The 13455-nt window shown below is 38.1% G+C and overlaps 1 protein-coding gene across 2 annotated transcripts in view; it reads left to right on the forward strand.

Annotated features, from left to right (window-relative positions):
• Nucleotides 1–13455, forward strand: part of CPED1 (cadherin like and PC-esterase domain containing 1) — a 320153-nt gene that overhangs the window by 118590 nt on the left and 188108 nt on the right. For both annotated transcript variants that reach the window (XM_055138503.1, XM_004602249.2), the window contains one exon: nucleotides 1410–1578. In XM_055138503.1, the coding sequence (XP_054994478.1) occupies nucleotides 1410–1578 (169 nt within the window). The remainder of the gene's footprint in view (nucleotides 1–1409; nucleotides 1579–13455) is intronic.

Below are 13455 nucleotides of genomic sequence, written 5' to 3' on the forward strand. Positions count from 1 at the left end.
GGGGATTTTAGTTTTCTTATCCAAGACACAAATGATTTCACCTTACCTAACTATAATTATTAAGTCATATTTCCACAGTGAATAGTATTTATCAAAGAATTATAGGCATCTGAAGTTTTCTTAAACTTCAGTAGTTAAAATACATATTATTTTCACTGCTAGTCAAGTATTAAGGTTAAGAAAAGAAATAGTTATACATTTAGTGTCCTTTATGAGGAAAGTGTGAAACAAGTGTAAAAAAAAATGTAAAACATTTTTATAGTAAAACATCCAGCTGTTACTATTTTACTTCTTATTTTATTTATTTGTTTATATTATTATTTGCTTTTGGGGTCACACCCTGCGATGCACAGGGGTTACTCCTGGCTCTGCACTCAGGAATTATTCCTGGCGGTTCTTGGGGGACCAAATGAGATGCTTGGAATCGAACCCGGGTTGGCCGCGTGCAAGGCAAACATCCTACCCGAGGTGCTATCGCTCCAGCCCCTACTTTCCTTTTTCAACCGAAGGAAAATTCCAAAGACCTTACGTATCCGGTAGTGAGGGTTATTAGAATCAAACTGGTGAGGAAACTGTGTTGACACTTTCTGGTGACCAATCCAATATTAAAAAATATATATATGTTTTTTCCCCCCTCTTCTTTGCTTTATTGCTGTTGTTGTTGTGATATCCAGGGATCCCACACTTGCTTGTGGTACTTGCTCAGAATCGCAATGACTGGACTGCCAGGGTTAGTGCTCTTGGCGCAGATTGAACTCTGAGCTCACGCTTACACGGCAGACGCTCTGTCACTGGGCCCTGCCCCCGAGCCCATTATCGTCTTTCCTTGTCTAGGTGTGGAAGCACAGGGATAATGGCGAGCTAGAGGTGTGCAGTGTTTCTCTGTCCTTCTACTCTAGTTTGTACCAACTTCATTGCAACAGTAGCATACGTGGTACAACTTTTTCAGTAATTTAATTTAGTTGCATTTTCCTACCTCTTTTATTGAAAAATAATCTTTTTCTCGGGACTGGGTGATAGCACAGCAGTTAGCATGCCCCTCTTCTGGGTTGCCCTTGGCTCCACTTGGCCTTTGAAATATCACCAATTTTGGTCCTGAGATCCTGATCACCACTGGGGTGGCCTGAGCAGAGTTGCATCCTTGATCCTTGCTTTGAAGGGCGTAGTTGGTCAGATTTCCCCAGGAATGGCCTCCAGACACCCTGAGCACTACTGGGCACTCCCCACCCCCCTTTTTCCTTGAATCTTCCTGGACGTGAAGATATTATCTCTGTATATGTCTATCCCTGGGAGTGCTTCTAATAAATAGCGAAATCTCTTTAACAAAATGCATGTAGGGTATGACAAAGGCTGTACAAATTACATACTCACCTAAATTATGGAGCATTGACTGTCATTTTATTTTGTAGGAATCAAACAACCGTCCTTTCTCCAAGGGAAGTGATCTTTAGAGCTGAAGACCTATCTGTGATTCTTAAGGCATACGTGTTGGTAACATCTTTAACACCTTTGCGTGTGTTCATTCATTCGACCGGCACAGTTTGGAATCCACCAAAGAAAAAACGCTTCAATGTCAAGGTAAGATTTCTGCTCAAGCTGTTATTTCACACACAGTGTATTTCAGATAATTAAAGTGAGTTAGCCTACCTTTATGATTATCAAGTTCTTTTAAACAGGATCACATTTTATTTCCAGAAGTAGAGATATTTATATAATACATTCAGATTGACAAATGAAGCAGAAAGAATTTAATTTGTTAGGGAATCACAGAAGTTACATCTTTGTTTCCCCAATTCATCATTTTAGTCCAATTATCTGACCTATTACAAAGATGATGCATATTTTTTTTGACTTTTCACTTATTCAAGAATATAGAATCAGTATAACAAGTGGAATATAAATTTGCCTTTGTGCTTTTCAGTAAACATTATACCTATTTTTTTACAATGGTAAATATGGAATATTTTTTGTATAAAAGAGAAAATAGAAGATTATCAAATGTAATCTATGACATACAGACTGATAAGGAAATTTCAGAAAAGAACTTAGCAATAATCTTAAAATTTTAGTGATACAAGGTAACTCATGTTGACACATTTTCAGGTTTAAAATAAGGTTTAGTGACGACATACTTGATAAATTTTAAAGAGTTTATGGTTTGACAGAAGTAATTACTTAGAGCAGGACTTCTTAAAGTTTTTCCACTCAAAACCATTTTTCACTGAAGACATTTTTGTGTGACCCCTATGTATATAGAAAATGTATAAAAATCAAACATGTTGATAGTAAAATCATAAATTTATTTTAAAACATTCTTTTTGTGATTTCACATTCAGTTACATGCCTTCAGATGGGTAGAAACTGCAGTTAAAAAGCTAGAACTTCAGAGCAAAGGTAAGAGCATAATGCCCAAAAAAAAGAAAGAGAGAGAAGGGAGGGGAGAGAGAGTAGAAAAGTTTGCGGAAGTGGCAGGATGGAGAGGAGTTGTGGGACATTGGTGGTGGGAAATGTACACTGGTGAAGGGACAGGTGTCAGAACATTGTATAACTAAAACCCAATTATGAACAACTTTGTAACTGAGTATCTTGGGGTGATCCAATAAAAAATAAATGATAAAAATAGAGTCGCATTTGATTTTTCTTTCATATTATCTCTTACAATTCTTATCAAAAAATTATGTTGGATTGCACCCAGCAGTGTTGAGGAGCTTGGTGCTCAGGAGTCACGCCCAATGGTGTTCTTAGTATTGGGTGGGGTGGAGGTGGGGACCCAAATCCTGGACCTCCTATATACAAAGCAGATGCGCCAACTCTTGGAACTATCTCCCAAGCTCTCTCACAACTCTTTACGGAAGACTGATCAGATCTCTAAGTCACAAATATCCACTTCTTCATTTTCTTCTAATACCTTTTAAATTTTTTCCTTTACATGTAGCTATTTAATTCTATCAGAGTTTGATTACGGGTAGAGTACAGTGGGGTAGGGCGTTTGCCTTGCATGCAGCTGACCGGGGTTTGATTCCTCCGTCTCTCTCAGAGACCCCGGCAAGCTACCGAGAGTATCTCATTCGCACAGCAGAGCTGGGCAAGCTACCTGTGGCGCATTCGATATGCCAAAAACAATAACAACAAGTCGTACAATGGAGATGTTACTGGTGCCCACTTGAGCAAATCAATGAAGCAACGGGGCAACAGTGCTACAGTGCTATAGAGTTCAATATGATTCAGATTTTATCTATACCCACAGTTTTCATGGCTAAAATCTTGTTCCCAAAGAGTCAGAGCGATAGTACAGGGGTTAAGGTGCTTGCTGTAATATACAGCCAATCTGGGTGCAATCTTTATCATCACAGATGGTACCCCAAGCACCACAGGTAGAGATTCCTGAGCACAGAGCAAGAAGTAATTCTTAAATACCATTGAGTATTGTTCCAAAACCAAAAATAATAGCGCCAACAACAGTCACAGAAATGTCTGCCTTGTTTTGTCCCAGGCATCTGACATCACCTTTATGAGATAAGTTCCCATATTTAGATGAAACTGTCTCTGAGCTCTGTATTCTATTCCAGTTGGCCCACTTATTTTTATCATTTTGGCAGTGTAAGTACATCTTAATACTTGGCAAGGAAGTTCCTCTTCTCCACTTCTCTTTAAAAACTAAGTTACTATGTTGTAGACAATTTTCCCTTGAAGAACATTTTATATTCTTAAGTTGTTTAAAAAGCTTACTAAATTTTCAAAGTATGGTTATATCAAATCTCTAGTGTAACTTTGAAATATTCTCTCCATCTGTTTACATCATTTTCATTGTCTTTTATTAAAGTTTAAGTGTTTTTCTCCATAAGAATTTTATTTGTAGTTGTTTGTGTTTTTTATACTATTTGTTGATATTTTAAAATTTGTTATTAGGTGTTATTAGTACAGTAGAGATGTACTATATTTGAACTTGTAAGCTCCTATTAATATTGGTTTTCTAGGAAATGATTATTTTACCTACATATGAAGTTATGTTACATATTTCTTTTAATTCATGTATATTTTCTTTCCTTATTCTTTCCCCCTTTAATAAAGTTAGCCAAAACTTCTACTATGTCTTTACAAGTAAAAGTAATCATAAATATTCTTGAATAGGTTTTCATCTTGCGGCAAAAGCATCTCAAGATTGTTCACTAAGTACACATTTGCAGTAGATTATTGGTGTTTAATCTCTATAATGTCTTTCAAAGTTGTGGGAATAATATAATTAACCACAAGGTACTCTCCATTATGCTACAAGTGTTGCAATTTAAAGGGTAATTGTATTTAATCTACACACACTGTATCCATTACCATTTTTATTGTTTTTATAAAAGAGTTCACAATATTTGATTACATGCAGTATTTGAACACCAATCCCACCACCATAGCACCTTTCTACCACTGTATTTCGGATGTTTCTATCCCAAATTCCAATCCCTGCCACAAAACAGAACTGAAATAATTTATTTTGCATTGCTTGTTATGAATAATCTGCTAAAAAGATATCTTAGAGGAAAGTGTGTGAAGATTGTGTATTTCACCTAGGAACTGTTAAGCCCTTCTATAAATGATTACTAACATGTTGTTAAGGGTTGAGTCTTGTGTTCCTATATCTATATCTGTAGGAATATATTTCCCCCTAAGATTGATTCTCTTCTACTATAAATCCCATCAAATGTGGTGTGCTAGTCTTGGTATATTGGTAGTGTAAAGTATGAGCACTCCAGGAATAGGCTCACTCATGGGTGAGGTCATCTGAGCATGTGGAGAGTGGCCTTGAACGTGGCATTAATTGAGTCCTGGAGGTTTTGGGCTGCCGGACTTGGATCCTTGGAGACAGTGAGGGGACCTCACCCATCCCACTCTTGGTTGCCCACACTCCCATTTCTTTATACAAGGTTATTTTTAAACAAATCTTAGGCATTATGTAATTTTATTTATAATCTTTTGAGTGCAACCATAGGATATATACCACTGTACCACTAACATCCCGTTGCTCATCGATTTGCTCAAGCAGGCGCCAGTAACATCTCCATTCATCCCTGTTGTTTGCTAGTGTAGCCCAGTGGCATCTGCTTGCTCTAGAAACATAAAGAGCAAGTTGTTGTTGCTGTTTTTGGCAGCTTGCCAGGCTCTTCCAGATGGGCAGGATATCCTTGGTAGCTTGCCAGGCTCTCTGAGAGGGGCGGAGGCTTTGAGCTTATATAGCTGAGCCGGAGGTGGTTTGTGGGTGTGTCTCCCACATTCCTAACTTTTGGCCGTTTAATTTCTTGGTAAACTTGGTCCCAAGTTGTTGGGGTCTGGCCAAAGGCACAGCAGCAATTTTGGGGTATCTAGAAGTCTAAAGGCACCATCAGGCAACTGATACACTCGCCCCACAGGTACAGGTTAACCTGCTGGCGGCACCATACCCCCATAGAATATATAAATTTACAAAATTTACTAAATTTGGGACTGGAGCGATAGCACAGAGGGAAGGGCGTTTGCCTTGCACATAGCCGACCCGGGTTCGATTCCTCAGCCCCTCTTGGAGAGCCCAGCAAGCTATCGAGAGTATCCTGCCTGCACGGCAGAGCCTGGCAAGGTACCCGTGATGTATTTGATATGCCAAAAACAGTAACAACAAGTCTCATAATGAAGATGTTACTGGTGCCCACTTGAGCAAATTGATATACAACGGTACGACAGTGCTACAGTGCTACTAAGTTTGAGAACTTTTTTTATAATTTTAGCTTGTTGGGAGTCTTCATCATGAAAAATGTTTTTATAATTTCATAAATGCTTTTTTCTCATACTCATTGAAATATTCATATGATTGTTTTTCTTCTCAAGTTCTTGTTTATTAAATTTCTGTGTTTTATTTTAATGAAAACTGTGTGCAATTGAGACAACATTTACTAGATTATTTTGGATTTTTTTCAATGCCCAGATCAGTGTTTATAATTGATTTGGTTCATAATTGCATTTTCTTATATTTTTCTAATAATTTTTTTCAATTGAGATTTTTATGAGCAGTCTCATAAAACAACCACTGGATGACTTTCACTTTCCCCCCCAATTATTTGGAAGAGCTTGTATTATGAAAAATTAACTGACCCAAGAATTTGGTATAAGTCCCTTGAAAAAAATAGATTTGGAATCATTTCTGATAGTTTTGGCTATGCCTCTACTCCCCATCCCCCATTATGACATTCTAATGAAAATAGTGTATAAGCCTCACTTTGAGGGAATGTCTGGGTAGGTATTTTAGCAGGTTTTGTGTTGTAGACCACAAAATGAGGCCAATAAGGAAATAATTTAAATTATGAATAAGAAGGTTAACTTAAACTAGCCATTCAAGATGGAAATTTGAATTGTCTATATTCTTATTCAACTCCCTGACTTATTTATTACAGTGTGAATAATAAATAATTCAGTTGCATGTCCAAAAAATAAATAGATTATCAGGTTTTCAGAAACAATTCTAACATTTCAATTTATTAAAAACATTTCCATCAATTTTAATCTCTCAATTTCTTGTTGCACAATTCTGTATTTTGTATTTTTTTTCTAGGAATTTATCCATTTCACTAAGATTTTTTAATTCTTTTATATTTATCTAAATATAATGCTTTGATTTTTACGCCTGGAGCGATAGCACCGAAGGTAGGGCATTTGCCTTGCCCGGGTTTGATTCCTCCGCCCCCTTCAGAGAGCCTGGCAAGCTCCCGAGAGTATCCCACCCACATGGCGGAGCCTGGCAAGCTACCCATGGCGTATTCGATATGCCAAAAACAATAACAACAAGTCTCACAATGGAGACGTTACTGGTGCCTGCTCAAGCAAATCCATGAGCAACGGGATGACAATGACAGTGACAGTGAAAGTGATTTTTATGTCTATTGCACCTAAAAATGCATTATCAGATAATTTGTGGCTATGTATACATTTTTGGAGGGGGGTGAGGTATTCAAATGATGCTCAGGGAGGGCAAGGGCCAGCCTTGGTGAATCTAGACCGGTCTTGCTGGTAGTTCAGTGCGGAGACCCAGAGTTGCACTGCTCTGGCCTTGTGGTACCAAGGACCGTCAGGCCATGCAAATGATGCCCAGAATCTCCAGGGCTATATCCAGTGGTGCTCTGGAGACCTTGTGGTGCTGAGGATCAAACTTAGAACTGGCTCCTTTTACTAACTCCCTGGACTGCTTTTTTTTTTTTTCTTGATGAATATTGTAAGAAGTTCTTATCATTGCTCAATCTTGTTTTGTATTGTTTTGTTTTGCTTTTTTGGGTCACACCCGATGAAGCACAGGGGTCACTCCTGGCTCTGCCCTCAGGAATTACCCCTGGCAGTGCTCAGGGGACTATATGGGATGCTGGGAACCAAACCCGGGTTGGCTACATGCAAGGCAAATGCCCTACCGGCTGTGCTATCGCTCCAGCCCCTCATTACTTAATCTTTTCAACAGAATTTAATGTTATTAGTCCTTCCTGTCATTCCTAAGTTGTTCAAGATTTCACAGATTTTTGCCCTTGTTTTTGTTATTCTTTGGCTTCTAGTTGTTTCCTGTAATCTTCTTATTATTCTTGCTATTTTTCTTCTTTGTTAAAAAGTTTACCTGCCTTTATGTTCAGCATATGTGGCTCCTAGTAAAAACGGCTAAAGCTAGACATTTATTTGACATACAGCTTTACGAATGTCTCCAAATTTTGAATTATTTCATTCTAAATCCTCTTCATATTCTTTATGACTGCCTTGTTTAACTCAAGGGCTTTAGAAACATTAAGTTTCTAAATATAGGATTACTTTAAGTACTTTTTTTGATAGGAATATTTTTATTTTGTATTATTATTAGTGCCCAATATGCTACTGCTCTTTGGAATTCATTGAGACCTTCTTTTGATTTATGCTCATTCTCTTAAAAAAATTCTTCTACATAGGTGCTGTAAAAGAAGAACTCTAAGTATAGGTATAGAATTCTACAAATACTTAAAGGATCAAACTTATTAATTTAATTTTATAGAACCCAGTTTATTTTTACTTGATCCCACAGTGGCTAGTTGAAATTTGTCAAATTTAATTGCTTGCCTTTCCCTTGCCTTGCTACTTATTATTTTAAAGAATATTGTTAGTTAATCTATTTGTTTTGTCTTCATTCTCCATAACTTCTTTATCTGATATAAATACCTTCTATTGTCTTAAGTTATTATTGCCTTAACTTGTAATTTAGTTGGATATTAAAATTATTATGGGTTTTCCTCTGATATACATTGTGTTTTCTCAATATATATGTATTTTTAATGAGTATAATCTGAAAACATTTTTCCCATGAATCTAGAGAACAATTTTAAATAATCTTCAAAACATGATAAGGACAGAGGTATTATTGAAAAAACGTAACAACAAAGTTAGTATCACAAGTTAAATGAGATATTTGCTGTTCCTCAGTTAGATTTACAAACTAATTAACAAATATGTCAAAAGGTCTCTTCTTTATACTTTTTTACTTTTGTTCTTTCTTCACAATTTTCTCAAAACATTATTTTGTAGTATGTCTTTTGAATTGTTTTGGTTCTGAGAATCTATTTCAATTTATCATTTTATCTGATTTTACCTCTTATATATATTAAGACATTTCTGTCATTATTATTCAGTATTCATATTTTCAAATTTTATTTAAATTATCTTTCTTCTGTAAAGCCCAAATTTTCTTCCAAGTTAAGTAAATATATATTCTTGGTGGGAGGGCCAAGGGGGAGGGGATAGGCACATATGGAAGTGCTCAGAGTTTACTCCTGGCTGTGCCTAGGGATCACTCCTGGCAGTGCTCAGGGATCCAACCCATGTCAACTGTGTGCAAGGCAAGCACCCTGCTTGCTGTATTATCTCTCTGGCCCCATAAGTAGATATATACCGTTATATACCATTATACCAATATATACCATCATATACCAATATATACCATTAACCAAAGTTCTCTTTCATTTCCTTGAGTTATCTTAGCCATGCTAATTTAAAATTCCTAGTCCATTACACTTAGTAGTACATTATATATTTTGCTTAATTCCTTGCTTCCTTTTTCTGGGAACTATACTTTACAAGAGGCCCCTATTTTGTCCTTTAAGCTCTGGTTCTGTGGAAGGCCACCCCTGCAGGTGAGTCCCAGGAGAGAGGAAAGCATGACTCGCAGACACTCACCAGCCATTTTTCATCAGTGTCTTTTGTTCCCACGTCTCAGATGACTTCTCTGGTCAGAGTCCACCCACACCATCACACTCTTCCTCCCATCCTGAATTTAGAATAAAAATGACGGGGGTGGGGGAGGGCATATCCCTCCAAGACCATAAATCAACTTGAGGCTTGTGAGTGAATAGGAAGGAAGAGGAAAAAAACAGGTGTGACGTTATCTGAAGAGGTCATCTCCTCATCAGCTCCTCAGCTCCTGGGGAGACAGGTCATCATCCCTGAGAAGCTCTGCATCCTGGATCTGAGTTTGGTGCTTCCCAACCTCTAGGGGAAGGAACGGGCTGACAGTGTGAGGCTGAAGAAAGGAGAGGAAGAAAAGTCCTTCTGTTGCCCAAATCTCTCAGATGCCTTTAGAGCCACCCACCTCACTCTACAGAGACAGCTGTTCATTGTCCCCACTGGCTATACCAGTTCAAATCTGATTCAGAATCCCTTTCACACGGTTTTTTGTTTGTTTGTTTATTTTATCATTTCTTTTCCTCTTGCCAATTTTATACTTCCATCTCAATTCTCCTCTACTCATTTCCCATCTCTTCAGGAGTACCCCCACCCTAAGTATTTCGAGTAATACCACCCCTACATTCGATTGTCACTGTCATCCCTGTTGCTCATTGATTTGTTCCAGCGGGCACCAGTAACGTCTCTCATTGAGAGACTTATTGTTACTGTTTTTGGCATATCCAGTATGCATGGGTAGCTTGCAAGGTACTGCCGCACGGGCTCGATACTCTCGGTAGCTTGCTGGGCTCTCTGAGAGGGGCGGAGGAATCAAACCTGGGTGAACGCCCAACTGCTGTACTATTGCTCCAGCCCACCACCCCTATGTATTTCAAGTAATTTCTTAAGGTGATTCCCCCCTTCTTCCCCTTTTTCTTTCTCTTAGTAGCAGTTCCCCCAAGAGTTGAAATGACTGGTGGAAATGAGAGGCACTTTTTGTGATCATTTTTAAAAAGGTATTCCTTGAGGATGTATCCAGAGAAGGGCAACTCACTCTCACTTGAATTTCTTTAGATTTTTCACTGTTTTGTTTCTTATTCAAATCATTCTCTTATCTGCAAGACAGATGCAAGCTGCAAATGTAGCGCTGGGAAGCTTGCAGTCCTTCACATTTTCCTCCTCTCCTTGGGATTTTTCTTTTCAAGATGTTGCTTGATTATTTTGGACAATACTGGTCTCTGCTCTCAAGGGGAGGGAGAGTAGTTTCCTATGTTAACATGTCAGAGAGTGATTATTTCCTTACAAGGTCAAAGTTATTTTTGATGTTACAGATAGATCTTGAAGACCAAGGAATTACTTATTTACCCTTCAACTGAAATACATACTGCTTCTGTTAAAGCAAATAGATTTGCACTTATCTGTTACATCACTTACCTGTTCTCCAAAATACCCTACGAATATTTTTCAGTGTGTGTGTGTGGGGGGGGGGGAATGCAGTAGCAATCCTCAATGCTAATGTAGAGAACAAGATCACAAAAAATAAAAGGAAAACCTCACTGTCATGTGATACCAACAGTTTTTTAGCTGCTCTTCCTAAATTCTATAAAACCTTGTTCCTATGTGTGTGTACTGAGTCCCAAATTCAAAGACTAAATTACTTAGTTAAATCAGTAGTGATTTATGCACTGCGCACCAGAGCAAACTCACTAAACTGGTTATCAGTGGCCATTTATAGAACATTCAGGCGGTGAGAGGAGGTATGAAAGTAATAACAGATATAACTATGAGCTCATTTATTTTCAATTAGGTCTGCTGCGGAGATGCTTTATCTGCTAAAAGCTTTAGAGAGAGTTGGGAAATATCAAGAAATGCAAATCTGAGAAATAATGGAAAGTCAAGTTTTCAAAATGCGATATTTCTGAAGTACCTTTATAAAATAAACATATTTTAAAACCGAGGTGTCAGATCTTTCCTAGGAATGTTAAAATTTGAAAGGAGGAATAAGATGGGAAAAAAAGGAGGGCCTGGGGAAAGAGCTTAAAGGCTAAGGCCAGGCTCAAAGTTTCATTCCCAGCATGTCTTGGCTCCCTGATCACCAGGGAGGGGGATGGAGCCATGCGGGCCCCCATCACTCTGGAACCTGAACATTGAGCTGTCCAGCCCAGCTGACTGAAAGTTGCCAGAACGGTCTGTGGGCCTCTCAGTCCTGCCTCAAGCCGGACAAATGAATATCAGTTGCATGATTTGTTTACTATGTCCTTTGAACTTACTTTAAAATAAACATTTTTTTTTGTTGCTGTTAGGTCAGTGTAGTATTTTTTTCTGAAGACAAATACAATTTTAAGCAATATTTTATTTAAAAATATCTCCACCTAAAAGGATCTCAATTTAATTGTTAGTTACTTTATTTATAATCATGAAGTCAAGAAGTAGTAATCTAAATGCCTTCTAACCATGGCTTTTGGTGAAATATGTCCATGGTTATCTATGTACATAGTAATGTAGATAATATATGATATACATTATATATGTAATTTGGATACTAATAGTGCAGGTTTTTAAAATATCAAATTTAAATGTGGTTCTTACAATAAAATGTCACAAATCTTCATCCATTGTGAATCGTAAAATAAGGAGTGATAGAGCAGAGGAAAAAAATCCTATCTGTAACTTTATGATATCCAGAGGTTTTGTATTAATTATCTGTGGTCAGGGCTGACTTGATGAATGCAATTTCAGATGAAGTGATACTGTAACTTGCAACAGGAAGGCTTGTCAAAAGCTTGTCATTGTCGGGGCTGGAGCAATAGCACAGCGGGTAGGGCATTTGCCTTGCATACAGCCAACCCGGGTTCTATTCCCAGCATCCCATATGGTCCCCTGAGCACCTCCAGGAATAATTCCTGAGTGCAGAGCCAGGAGTAACCCCTGTGCATCGCCAGGTGTGACCCAAAAAGCAAAAAAACAAACAACAACAACAAAAAACTTGTTTTTCTCTAGTTGAGTCATAAACAAATCCTTGGTCTGGTTGGTCATTTCATGTCTGAGGATGTTTATTTCTTGCTATTTGAATTTAAATGTTATAGGAAGATGATTCCTTAAATATAATCAGCTTTCCGGAAAGAATTCTTGGAATTCAAAAATCACCACTCACACTGTAATTGTGGAATGGAACGCACAATGACTTACCCTGAAACAACTCTGAATTAGAGTCCTTTCACATTTTCCTGTGATCTTCCAGTGGCAGCCCAGATAATGCAGAGGACGCCATAATCTGATTTCTAGGTGGGCCATTTTGTTAGAAAAAGGGGAAAACATTGGGCATTGCAACTTTTTTCTCCGTCAGTACCTGTGAAAATAACCTGCAGTGAAAACCCAAGTTAAAGCAAGGCCTGTCCAGCCTGGGGAACTAAATCATTTGCTGTCCTCTGTGCCTGCGGGCAGAGCCATTCTTCCGTTTCCAGTGCCTGTCGTTCGCTCTCACGCTAACGCTGTCAGCAAACGTACAGAGAGGAGAGAGTGAGCCTTGGCAAAGAGGTGGGCGTTATTTACTAGGATGCTCTTTGAAAAATGCATAGACCTCTTATTCAGTTTTGGAAACACAACACGGTTGCAGGAATGAAGTTAGCTTCCTTTGTCGTCAATATTTATGCAGTTTGCCTTTCATAATGTTGGGTGAGATAGCGCATATATTCCCCGGGTAAAGATGAGTAATGCCTTCAGAAGCCGGTATAAAGTACAGTCTGGCTTTTGAACCTTAAGAAGTGTTCTTCTCTTGATCGTCATTTTGCATCTAAAACTGCAGGCTACGGGACAGATGCATAAAAAACTGTTTTGCTGAGCATCTGGCCCTCTTGCAGGATGGGGAGATTTATGTCAGCTGTAGAAAAATTGTGAATAAAAGTCTTCCTAAAGTATGTAGAAGAGTTGATGAATTGCTCCATCTCATTTGGATTAAATTTAAAAATTGCTTTAGGTTTTTATTTTAAAGTGTGAAATTATATAAATAGAAAGTATAGACAACCAGCTTATAAGTAAATAAGCATGATTAAAACTTAAGTAAAAATTATAAAATGACACTTTCTTAGTCGGCCTGCAGTGTGCTCAATATTATTTCAGGTGCATGCTTGCTCTAGAAAAAGAATGAGTATTTTGCAAATACATGTGATCTTGCTGGAGTGATAGCATAGCGGGTAGGGTGTCTGTCTTTCAGGTATCCAACCCGGATTTGATTCCTCCGCCCCTCTCAGAGAGCCTGGCAAGCTACTGAGAGTA

Source organism: Sorex araneus, chromosome 1 (genome assembly GCF_027595985.1).
Source record: "Sorex araneus isolate mSorAra2 chromosome 1, mSorAra2.pri, whole genome shotgun sequence".
Classification (NCBI taxonomy): Eukaryota; Metazoa; Chordata; class Mammalia; order Eulipotyphla; family Soricidae; genus Sorex; species Sorex araneus.